An 11,464-nucleotide genomic window follows, 5' to 3' on the forward strand; every position below is an offset into this window, starting at 1 on the left:
ATTATGCTGGTTAAGATCATTAAAGAACCCAGAGGGACAACTGGCACTTTGGATCGAAAAGATAGACTAGTATAACTATGATATTGAATACATAGAAGGTAAATCTCATGGAAATGCTGACAGACTGAGCCAAGGACCCTGCAAAAAGACTGCAGACATTGTTGCAAAAGAGAGGTTGAACTAACCAGGTGCCATCAAGCTGAAGTCAAAGTGACTGAAGGAGTTGATGATGGTGAAGTGTAACCAGGTATAGAACAGGAGAAAGACCAATATTTGAAGCCAATAATTGATTTTCTACAAGCAAGTGTTTTGCACCCTGCTTGGGAGAAGGTGTCTAGCTTAAGTCTTGTGACAAAGAACTATTGGGCACAATGGGACCAGTTGAAGCTTGAAGGTGGTATTCTTGTTCGGAGATGGGAAACTGCAGATGGGAAAGTGACGACCTGGCGAACAATTATACCGAGAAAGTTATGGGAAGTTGTGCTGCATCAATCCCATGATAGTTTAACAGGAGGACATCTTGGAGTTAAGAAGACATTGAGTCACCTATGACAGAGATTTTACTGGATAGTTATGAGGCAAGATGTGGAAGAATGGTGCAGGACCTGCAGTACATGTTGTGCAAAAAAGGGGACCAAAGCATAAGGAACATGCCCCAATGAAGTTATATCATGTTGGTGCATCAATGGAAAGAGTAGCCATTGATATTGCTAGGTGCATTTGTGTGTTGATGGATTATTTCACCAAGTGACCTGAGGCATATGCAGTACCAAATCAGGAAGCTACAACTGTAGCTTTGGCTATTAGTGATTTCTTCTTCAGATTTGATATGACATACAAACTATATTCGGATCAAGGCCATAACTTTGAATCAGCTGTGTTCCATGAATGCTTCAAGTTGTTTGACCTACGAAAGACTAGGCCAATACCACTTCACCCATAGTCTGAGGGGATGGTAGAAAAGTACAATTGGACACTGGGACAGGATATGGCAAAGTTTTGTAATAGCCACCAAGATGACTGGGATGTTTTAATCCTTCCACTGTTGATGGCCTATAGAACAACAGAGGATGAAGCCACTGGATACACTCCAGCAAAGCTGATGTTTAGTCGGGAACTTCGGTTGCCAGTGGACCTGATAACATGATGCCCACTTTACGAAGAGTTGCCTGAAAATGTGCCAGAGTTCGTAAAAGTGTTATCTGAAAAGATGGATGATATTCTTCATCATGTGCATTCAAACTTAAAAACGTTTGCTGATTCCATGAACAATGTTATGATAAGAGATCTACTGAAGTCAGCTTTATACCAGGAGACAAGGTGTAGTTGTATAATCCCCGGAAAACCAAAGGGAAGTCTCCTAAGTTGTCTTCTCCATGGGAAGGCCATATGACATAGTGGATCATCTCTCAGACGTGACTTTCTGATTAAAATGTGGTTGGCGAGGTAAACCGAAGGTGGTGTATGCCAACAGGCTTTGGCATCATCACGGTCCAGGACATTTCAGTTGGAACGAAATGAACAACAGAACAAATAACGCTGCTGAAGACGTGTCACCTGAAAAAGCCACTGTCGAAGAAGAAACTATACTCGGTTTTGAGAAGGAAAACAGTGAAGCCGTTAATGAAGTTACTACCACTGATGTGACTGCTACAGAAAATGGGACATTTTCTGATGGAGCAAATGAATCCCATGGAAGCTAATAAGACGGAGACCAGTACAAAAGAAGAAATGTCCTGTGGGAATGAAGAGAGTTCCGGGTAATTTACGATTCTGTTTTGAGCTAATGTTTTGCACTCGTACAAAGCGAAGTTATAGATATTTTGAATCACTGTGATTTATAGCGTGTATTATAAAAGTAGTTAAGTTTAAAGTGACGAGAAACGTACTGATTGTGAAATTACTGTGTACTAAAGTTTGTATCGAAAAAGAATAAACTGGGTTAATCAAGAAGCGACTTGTATCGCCAAAGTTTCTCTGAAAGAATTTAATCCGGAAATTAACAAACAAGCAGATACACAACAATATTTTAGGTTTTCTTTTGTAACTTTAACCACATGTTGTGTAGTTTGGTAAAAGTGTATATTTTAGGGTTTTGGTTGTTACTTTAACCACATGTTGTGTAGTTTAGTAAAAGTGTATATTTTAGGGTTTCTGTTGTTACTTTAACCACATGTTGTGAGTTTTGGTAAAAGCGTATATTTTAGGGTTTTTGTTGTTACTTTAACCACATGTTGTGAGTTTTGGTAAAAGCGTATATTTTAGGGTTTTTGTTGTTACTTTAACCACATGTTGTGTAGTTTGGTAGAAGTGTATTTTTTAGGATTTATGTTGTTACTTTAACCACATGTTGTGTAGTTTTGGTAAAATTGTATATTTTAGGGTTTCTGTTGTTACTTTAACCACACGTTCTGTAGTTTTGGTAAAAGTGTATATTTTAGGGTTTTTGTTGTTACTGTCATGCCACTCTGAAGTATTGAGAGATCTTTCATTTTACCTGTTATCCTATAGACTATTGATGAAATAAAGTACATCACCAGTTGTAAGGACCAAACAGTTAACATACATGTTAAGTGATCAGTTTACTTTACGTATGCAAATGAATGGATTGTTCTAGAAAATTTCTAGCCAGCATACTTAATAGCAAAATGTCTATTTGAATGTTGTATCTTTAGTTTTATATGTTCTTATGCTTATTTTATTGTCACATTTTTGTTAGTTAGGAACAAGATGTCAAGACCTGCTTCCAAGGGTTATTCTGTGCTTAAGTAAAGTCAGAAAACAGCTTCTGCTATCTAAGGAAGAAGAGGAAAAATACCACAAGATAAGAGGGATAGTTGTGGAAAGGATTTCTGAACTTCTGGCCATCTTGCAGATTCCAAAGCAAGTTTTAGCTTTCACATTACTCTGTTTCAACAAACTTTTCAGTAGAACTATAATATAAAAAAAACATTTTTTGGATGTAACAGAATTTGTTTAAATGATCTTCTTTCTTCATCTCTTTTGTGTTACAATTTAACAGTGTAGTCTTCTCTGTTGATCTTTTCTGTGTAAAAGGGATGTGATATGTTAAATACTGTTTTACTGCATAATCTTTTCTGATCTCTTCTGTGTAAAAAGAATGAGATATGGTAAATACTGTTTTAACAGCATATTCTTCTCTGTTGATCTTTTCTGTGTAAAAGGGATGTGATATGGTAAATACTGTTTTACTGCATAATCTTTTCTGATCTCTTCTGTGTAAAAAGAATGAGATATGGTAAATACTGTTTTAACAGCATATTCTTCTCTGTTGATCTCTTCTGTGTAACAAGGACGTGATATGTTAAATACTGTTTTACTACATAATCTTTTCTGATCTCTTCTGTGTAAAAAGAATGAGATATGGTAAATACTGTTTTAACATCATATTCTTCTCTGTTGATCTCTTCTGTGTAACAGAGATGTCATATATTATTAGCATGGTTTTTTTACCAGAGATTTGCATGCTACTAGCTTTGAGGGAACTCCTACCTAATTTCATGTGAATTCTGCTGGTACATGATGATGTCATGATATGGTAAATGCTCTCTCCTTACAGAAGCGCAACACACCTCATGCACAATTTCCTCTATCTACTTGCACTTATGGTAACTTCATTTTTCTCCTTGTCTCTGAGTTGAATTTATTGAGATTTGCATCATTAATGAAACTTTAGTTTCAAAAGCTTTCATTTTTATCCTTAATTCTCGAATGACTGTGATTTGTACTTGGTCCTGAGTGAGTGATGTTGTTCAAACTTAGACCTTATTTTCATTATGATTTCTGGAGGCTTGTTAACTTTCAGGGATGTTTCAGCCATGGTTCAATATTCTTGTATATGATGTGCATTGCATAACTCAACTTCTGTAGTGTTAGTCAGACACTGCTGAAAGGTCAATAAAATAAGAATAAATTTTTATATATGTATAATGTTATGAGATTTAAGCTATTCTGACTAAACATTTGTGGTTTCTTGTTATAATTTGTAGTCATTCTAGAATGAATAAAGAATAATTTATATATTTTTCTTAATTTTTTATGGTGGTAGGAGGACGGTCGATTCAACTAAACCCATACAGAGATACAATAGTGAAAATAACAGAAAAAATATAAAAGATTTTGTAAACAAAATTTTGATAATTATCTAGAGGTTATTAGAAGGCTATAGAGATTTTGCATGTGAAACTTGATAATTTTCTGCTGCATAGAAGTATTTTTAACCTTAAAATCAAAATTACTTTGCATGTTAGATATTCAGCATTCAAAAATAAAAAATGCACGAGCAAATAATTGATGAAGAAATGTTAAAATTTAATTTAAAAGTCTGATACTTTGTGTACAAAAGCGTGGTAATGTTTACTGATTAGCTGCACAATTTTGTGAAGATACGTATACATATTAAAAAGGTAACAGTATAACTGCTTTATGTTTATTTGGGGGAATACAGGCTGGGTGGAATCCACCCACCCGTACTAGAAGGGTTAAACGAGTACAAAGTGGTCACATGTTTAGTCAATTTGACTGAGCCCATGTAGAGAGAATTAACTTCTATTTCAATTTCTGGTTCCCCATTTTTGCATTATTGTCTTTTTTCTCTCTACCCTCTTTCACTTTTTCATGCTTCGGATGCCTTCCTGGATGTCTTCAATGATGTTCCTTTCTTCGTAATGACTTGGACTGATGTTGTACGACTTGTGTCCTCGTCATCTTCCCAGATTTATTCCTAGTACTCGACCTTACCCTTAACTCCTATTCCTCTTATAGATAATTTTCCTCCTAACCTTCTCGTTCTGAATTCCAGGCCTTCCTCTTTTTCTCATTTTCCCTCTACTATAAATCTAGTTCATCACTATTCCTCTTAGTGACTATTACACAAATACAAGTCTGTGTGTACTTATCTCTTCTCCTGCTGTTGGTCTCATTTTCTTCCATCAGTCGTTTTTCGTTTCTCCATCTTGGTATCTTTCATTGCTCCTCTTCTCCTTGCTCTTCCTCCCATTTCCTTTTCTCCTCTCTCCAACCCCAACTATGATCTTTCTGTAGTTCCTCAATGTGTTGCACATCACTCTCAATCTGTTCTCCATTTGTTTACTATGTTTCATTTTCCCAATCTTTGCACTTTCCTTTGACTTAGCATCAGCCCCTTTGTCTTCATTGATATTGTGAGGGTCTTTGCTTGTCACATTCACAGCCTAAGGTTGGCATTCCTTTTCTTGGACTAGTTCTTTCTGTTAGCCCATTCCTGGATGTTTCCCTTTCTCCAACCTTCCTTCTTTTACAGTTGACTATTTGTTTGGATTGAGGAACTTCTCTAGGGAGCTTAGTCCATTCTCACACCCACTGACTGTTTGGTACTTTTGGGCCTTTTCTTCCTCTCTTGTCTCAACTTAGTTTGGCCTTTTCCTTTTCATGTGTGAGCTCTTACATACCTGTTAACCAGGTCTTACACTTCACTTTTGGGGACTCTGACTTCCCTGAAACACCTCATTCCTTTGGGGAATGCACTCATGTATCTACTACAGTGGTCCTTGCAAACCTAAGGGTTTCTTTCATGAGAGGTCCATTGTTATCATTTTTGAGCCTCTGCTCAAAGGCTTGTCATGGTGACTGAACTGTGCTAATACTCCTTCTGGTGTTCAATTACTCAAACTGGATTTCCCTTCACAGATACTTCCCTCTCTAATTGAGGCATATCTAGTTGTGGGGTATGACTTCTGATATTTGTATGCTGGACAAGCATTTACTTCCACATCCTCAATCTTCTTGTTATTTGTTGGGGATATTACCATCCCTGCCCCTGCATAAGTTATACAAGTAACTAATACAATATATTAGTTGGCAAGCAGCATAAGTTATACAAATGACTCTGTTCCATTCCATTCTCTTCGCCCATCTCCAGTGCCTGACTGAGACCTTAACCCTATGACTGCTGGCTACTAATTTTTCTAGGAGGTAACGTTACTTTCATGATATTTCATTCCAAAAAATATAACTAGTGAATGAAATTGTTTAAAATTTGATAAGAATGTTCCTGAAAGATTGTAATTACAGAAAAACAAAACATTTCACTTGTATCTCTAGAATCTCATAAATGAATCTCAAAATTTGTTTAATGGTAAATATTTATATTTTATTTTCCATTTTCTTTACTATATCACTAACTATCTATTATCATCAACATACAGTGCAATATAATGTTAAAAATTAACAAATGGAAATACGTACATACCTTCAACTCTTCATAGAAATCCACTAGAATAGTCATGTTTTTTTATATGCCTAATTTCACATCTTTATTTATTCACTTATAGTTTATTTTTAATTCTTCTTTCAAGTTCTTCATCTATATTATTTTATGCTCATACATTAATGGATGCCTACAGGGCTTTATGAGAAGACTCCCTGCAGAGAGTGTTGCCAAAACAACATGGTGCTTCCACACGCAATTATATGCATGCCCCATTTCAACCGTTGACTCCTTCACTCTTCTACCTTCTCTCTCTCTCTCTCTTACTTGTTTCCTCCTCATCCTCACCTGTGATTACTGTTGTTTGCATCCTCTTCCACCACACTTATATACTCCTTTTCCTACAACATTTTTTCCTTCCTAAGACTTTGACCATTCATACCCAGATCAGCTACTGTGTCCTGTTTAGCCTTTTCAGTGTGCATTATAATAAACCCTCTTTTGTATATGAGAACAGATTAAGTTGTATCATATTACGTTTCTGTATTTTTAATATTCTGTATGTTAGAACTGATTAAATTACTTGAACTGTATCAAGTTTCTGTATTGTTAATGTTTTGTATGTTAAAACAGATGTAAGTTTCTTGTACTGTATCACGTTTCTGTATTGTTAATGTTTTGTATGTTAGAACAGATTAAGTTACTTGTACTGTATCATGTTTCTGTATTGTTAGTGTTTTGTATGCTAGAACAGATGCGAGTTATTTGTACTGTATCATGTTTCTGTAATGTTAGTGTTTTGTATGTTAGAACAGATTAAGTTACTTGTACTATATCATGTTTCTGTATTGTTAATGCTTTGTATGTTAGAAGAGATTAAGTTACTTTTACTGTATCATGTCTCTGTATTGTTAATGTTTTGTCTGATTTGTCACTAATTTGTAAATATGGTCCAAAAACCAATCACCTCTGTGTAGTTATTTATTAAAAGTTATTTTTATGTTTGTACGTAAATTCATATGAATTGCATGATGTTATTTCAATGCTATTATAAGCTTACCAGCTGTTAATAGAGAAATTAAATTAAAATATTTGAATTTTAAAAGACATAATATTGTTTTTGGTAAACATTTAGCTATGATAAAAAGTAAGAATAAGAACTTCCATATGGTAGATTTAACTGTTTATATTTGTCAATGAAAGATCAATAAACATGAGTGGTTCAATGATTCTTTAACTTTGTAGTGCAGCCTCAGTGGTTTTGAATCCATCAAAGGATCTGGAATCTGGAAGGTATAATTACCATTATTCATAATTACTAGTCATAATTTTATTGTATATACATAGTGTAATATTCATAAGTCATCATTACTAGTCATAACTTTATTGTATATACATAGTGTAATATTCATAAATCATCATTACTAGTCATAGCTTTATTGTATATACATAGTGTAATATTCATAAATCATCATTACTAGTCATAGCTTTATTGTATATACATAGTGTAATATTCATAAGTCATCATTACTAGTCATAACTTTATTGTATGTACATAGTGTAATATTCATAAGTCATCATCACTAGTCATAACTTTATTGTATGTACATAGTGTAATATTCATAAGTCATCATTAATAGTCATAATTTTATTGTATATACATAGTGTAATATTCATAAGTCATCATTACTAGTCATAACTTTATTGTATATACATAGTATAATATTCATAAGTAATCATTACTAGTCATAGCTTTATTTTATATACTTAGTGTATTGCATATACATTTGTTAACATAGTGAATATAAACTGATTTGTTGATGTAGTGATTATAAACTGATTTGTTGAAGTAGTGAATTGTGTTTGCATTGTTTAGAAGATGGATCAGATTCCACATTAAAAATATTTTTGATTTTCATAAAAATAACAATAAACACCAACATAAAGAAAGCATGTATATACTTGAAATATAATCTGTCTAAAAGAGTATGTTGGTAAAGATACAGCTTTCACTTTACCACGTTTTATGTCCACTAATATTCATTGTTAATTTTGTTTTAATTTCAATTATGGAATTTGTTCTCACTAGGTGGCATCAGGATGTGACATCACTCCCATTTGCTTTAAGGACAGCTTGTTTGATGTTAGAAACATATAAGGATTTAAAAATGTAGGTTGTATAAACAATATGACAAACAAGCATCACTTTGCTTTATTTAAACTGATTTATACCAGAATTAATATATTTTACACTTACTCTATAAAGATAATAACAATATTTACTATAGTTTTTAATGATATTTTTCCATTCACAATTTATGATCTTTTACTGTTAAAATATTTGATTTTTTGTCTTACATTAATGTTGTTTGATCATGTAAATAATAAGTTGGCTCCTTTATTCTCCATATAAGTATTTTTCCTGTATTAAAAAAATCCCATTGTGATATCTTGAGCTTGAGTCTACCATATTTGAAATGAAATATAAAATTTTAATACTGTATATTAGTTTACAAGCAGCGTAAGTAATATAGGTGACTAATACAGTATATTAGTTGGCAAGCAGTGTAAGTTATAGAGATGACTAATACAGTATAGTAGTTGGCAAGCAGCGTAAGATATACTAGTAACCAATACAATATATTAGTTGGCAAGCAGCGTCAGTTATACAAGTGACTAATACTGTATATTAGTTGGAAAGCAGCGTAAGTTATGCAAGTGACTAATACAGTATATTAGTTGGAAAGCAGCATAAGTTATACACATGACTAATACAGTATATTAGTTAGAAAGCAGCGTAAGTTATACAAGTGACTAATACAGTATATTAGTTGGCAAGCAGCATAAGTTATACACATGACTAATACAGTATATTAGTTGCCAAGCAGAGAAAGTTATAGAAGTGACTTATATAGTATATTAGTTGACAAGCAGCATAAGTTATACAAGTGATGAATAAAGTATATTAGTTGGCAAGCAGTGTAGGTTATACAAAGTATTTTGAATAATGATACATTTTTTCATTTAATTTTTCCTTCAAGGTAAATATCTGAGAAGAGTAAGTTATAATTCACAGCTAAGATGTTTTATTTTATATGAGTTGTGATTACCTCATAGAATTTTTTTATTTGTAATCATAAGTTATGCATGTAAAAGAACCTCCTTGTTTTATATAACAGATAATCCAAGAAGACTGTTGAAATGAACAGCTGACCATCATTATTTGTGAAAGTTGTTATGAGAAATAAAATCATTATTTTTATTAATGAAAGATTATTTGTTATTTTAACAATATTTTCAAGGAATTATTTCATCTGTAATTATAACAATATTTTCAAGATTTATTTCATATGTAATTGTAACAATATTTTCAAGGAATTATATCATTTATAATTGTAACAATATTTTCAAGGAAGTATATCATCTGTAATTGTAATAATATTTTCAAGGAAGTATATCATCTGTAATTGTAACAATATTTTCAAGGAATTATTTCATCTCTAATTATAACAATATTTTCAAGGAATTATTTCATCTGTAATTGTAACAATATTTTCAAGGAATTATTTCATCTGTAATTGTAACAATATTTTCATTGAATTATTTCACCTGTAATTGTAACAATATTTTCATTGATTTATTTCACCTGTAATTGTAACAATATTTTCAATGAAGTATTTCACCTGTAATTCTAACAATATTTTCATTGAATTATTTCACCTGTAATTGTAACAATATTTTCATTGAATTATTTCACCTGTAATTGTAACAATATTTTCATTGATTTATTTCACATGTAATTGTAACAAAATTTTCATTGAATTAATGTATCATGATATAAAACTGTATAATCAATTTTCTTTGAGAATTACAACACTACAGAAGTTATGTGTCTCAGGACATGTTGATAAAATTAAGTTCTAATAAATGCTATTAATGCAGAAAATTAAAATAAGATGTTTCCTTGAATAAAATGAGAATGGCTAGTCTGTGTCAAGAAAATTTAGTTAGAACTACATCAAAACTTAGAAAACAGACGGCAAAACATTTATATAGAAAGGCTTATTGTGTGGAATGAGTTTTCTCTGGATTTCTCTTGCTATTTTTTCATGATTTCATGATTATTATTTCAGCCCTGAGTCCTTCATCAGGTTGGTAATTTATGAAAGAAGGAGAGATAGTAAAACGGTATCATTGCCCTCACAAGAAGCTCTCATTTGTGCAGAATGATAATTTGTATTTAGAACTGGAAGAAGAGACCTCATAAAGGCATCCTCTTTCTGATCAAAGTACATCTCACAGATTGCTAATTACCATATTTCTTTTTTTTAACAACATGCTATCCTGGGCATTTTGAATTTGAAGGTACTCTTTTTTTTCTTTTATATTTTTTTGGTAGCTTCATTATTGTTTTATAGTGCTGATTTTAATCACCTATAAACAATTAAACATTAGGTGTATTGATTTATTTTTATTTATGAGAATGTTGTTTTTTTTTACTTTAAGTATACCTTAAGTAAAAAAGATATAGGACCTTTGTGTTACCCATTAAAGATAATTTTGTGGGTGGATTATTCAGAAGAGTAAAAAAGAATAGTTAATGAAATGGTATAGTTGAAGGAATGAATTATTAAGTGGCAAGTAACAGATTTCATGTAAGAAGAAAGACTACACTGATAAAAAAGTGAAAATGAAAAACTTAATATTATCTTGGAGTTAAAGGACAGTAGAAGAGAATGAATAGTGTAACTACAAAATAAGCAAAGCCTCAAATACATTAATAAAGAAGAGAGGATACAGTGGTGACAATGATATTAAAGATACATGGGTAGAAGATAGAAGTTGAAGAGGAATGATTAAATATCATATTAGAAGCAATAGTTTCATCATGGAGAAGAAAGAAAAGAAACAAGAAGAGAGACTACAGTAGTGGTTGGAGGAGAAAGAAAAGAAATAAGAAGAGAGATTATGGCAGTTGTTGGAGGAAAAAGAAAATAAGCAAAAAGAGAGACTACAGCAGTGGTTGGAGAAGAAAGAAAATAAACAAGAAGAGAGACTACAGCAGTGGTTGGAGGAGAAAGATCAAAAAAGAAGAGAGACTACAGCAGTGGTAAAAAACCAGCACCAGTGGAAACTGGAACCAGCAAGGAAACAGGAAGAAAGTCTCCATCAACTACAGGAAAGTTAGCAACAGTGGCAAGAAGAACAAAGTGAGAGAGTACAACATCAGCATAAAGTACAAATGGAAAAGATTAG

General features: G+C 32.4%; 1 protein-coding gene across 5 annotated transcripts in view; it reads left to right on the forward strand.

The window, feature by feature from the left end:
• The window catches only part of LOC106467083 (AP-5 complex subunit zeta-1-like), an 89,469-nt gene extending 79,995 nt beyond the window's left edge, over positions 1-9,474 (forward strand). For 2 of the 5 annotated variants that reach the window (XR_002612349.1, XR_002612350.1), the window contains exons 16-17: positions 2,724-2,883; positions 7,454-7,501. Coding sequence is in view for 3 of the 5 variants with exons in the window: in XM_022395204.1 (XP_022250912.1) it covers positions 2,720-2,883; positions 7,454-7,501; positions 8,298-8,378; positions 9,388-9,391 (297 nt within the window). In the remaining 2 variants the exon portion in view is untranslated. Of the gene's footprint in view, positions 1-2,719; positions 2,884-7,453; positions 7,502-8,297; positions 8,379-9,387 lie in introns of those variants that run through there. The other 3 variants (XM_022395204.1, XM_013927401.2, XM_022395205.1) reach the window with 3 other exon arrangements.
• The last annotated feature ends 1,990 nt before the right edge of the window (positions 9,475-11,464 follow it).

The sequence above is a fragment of the Limulus polyphemus genome, unplaced genomic scaffold (genome assembly GCF_000517525.1).
Source record: "Limulus polyphemus unplaced genomic scaffold, Limulus_polyphemus-2.1.2 Scaffold2483, whole genome shotgun sequence".
In the NCBI taxonomy this organism is placed as follows: Eukaryota; Metazoa; Arthropoda; class Merostomata; order Xiphosura; family Limulidae; genus Limulus; species Limulus polyphemus.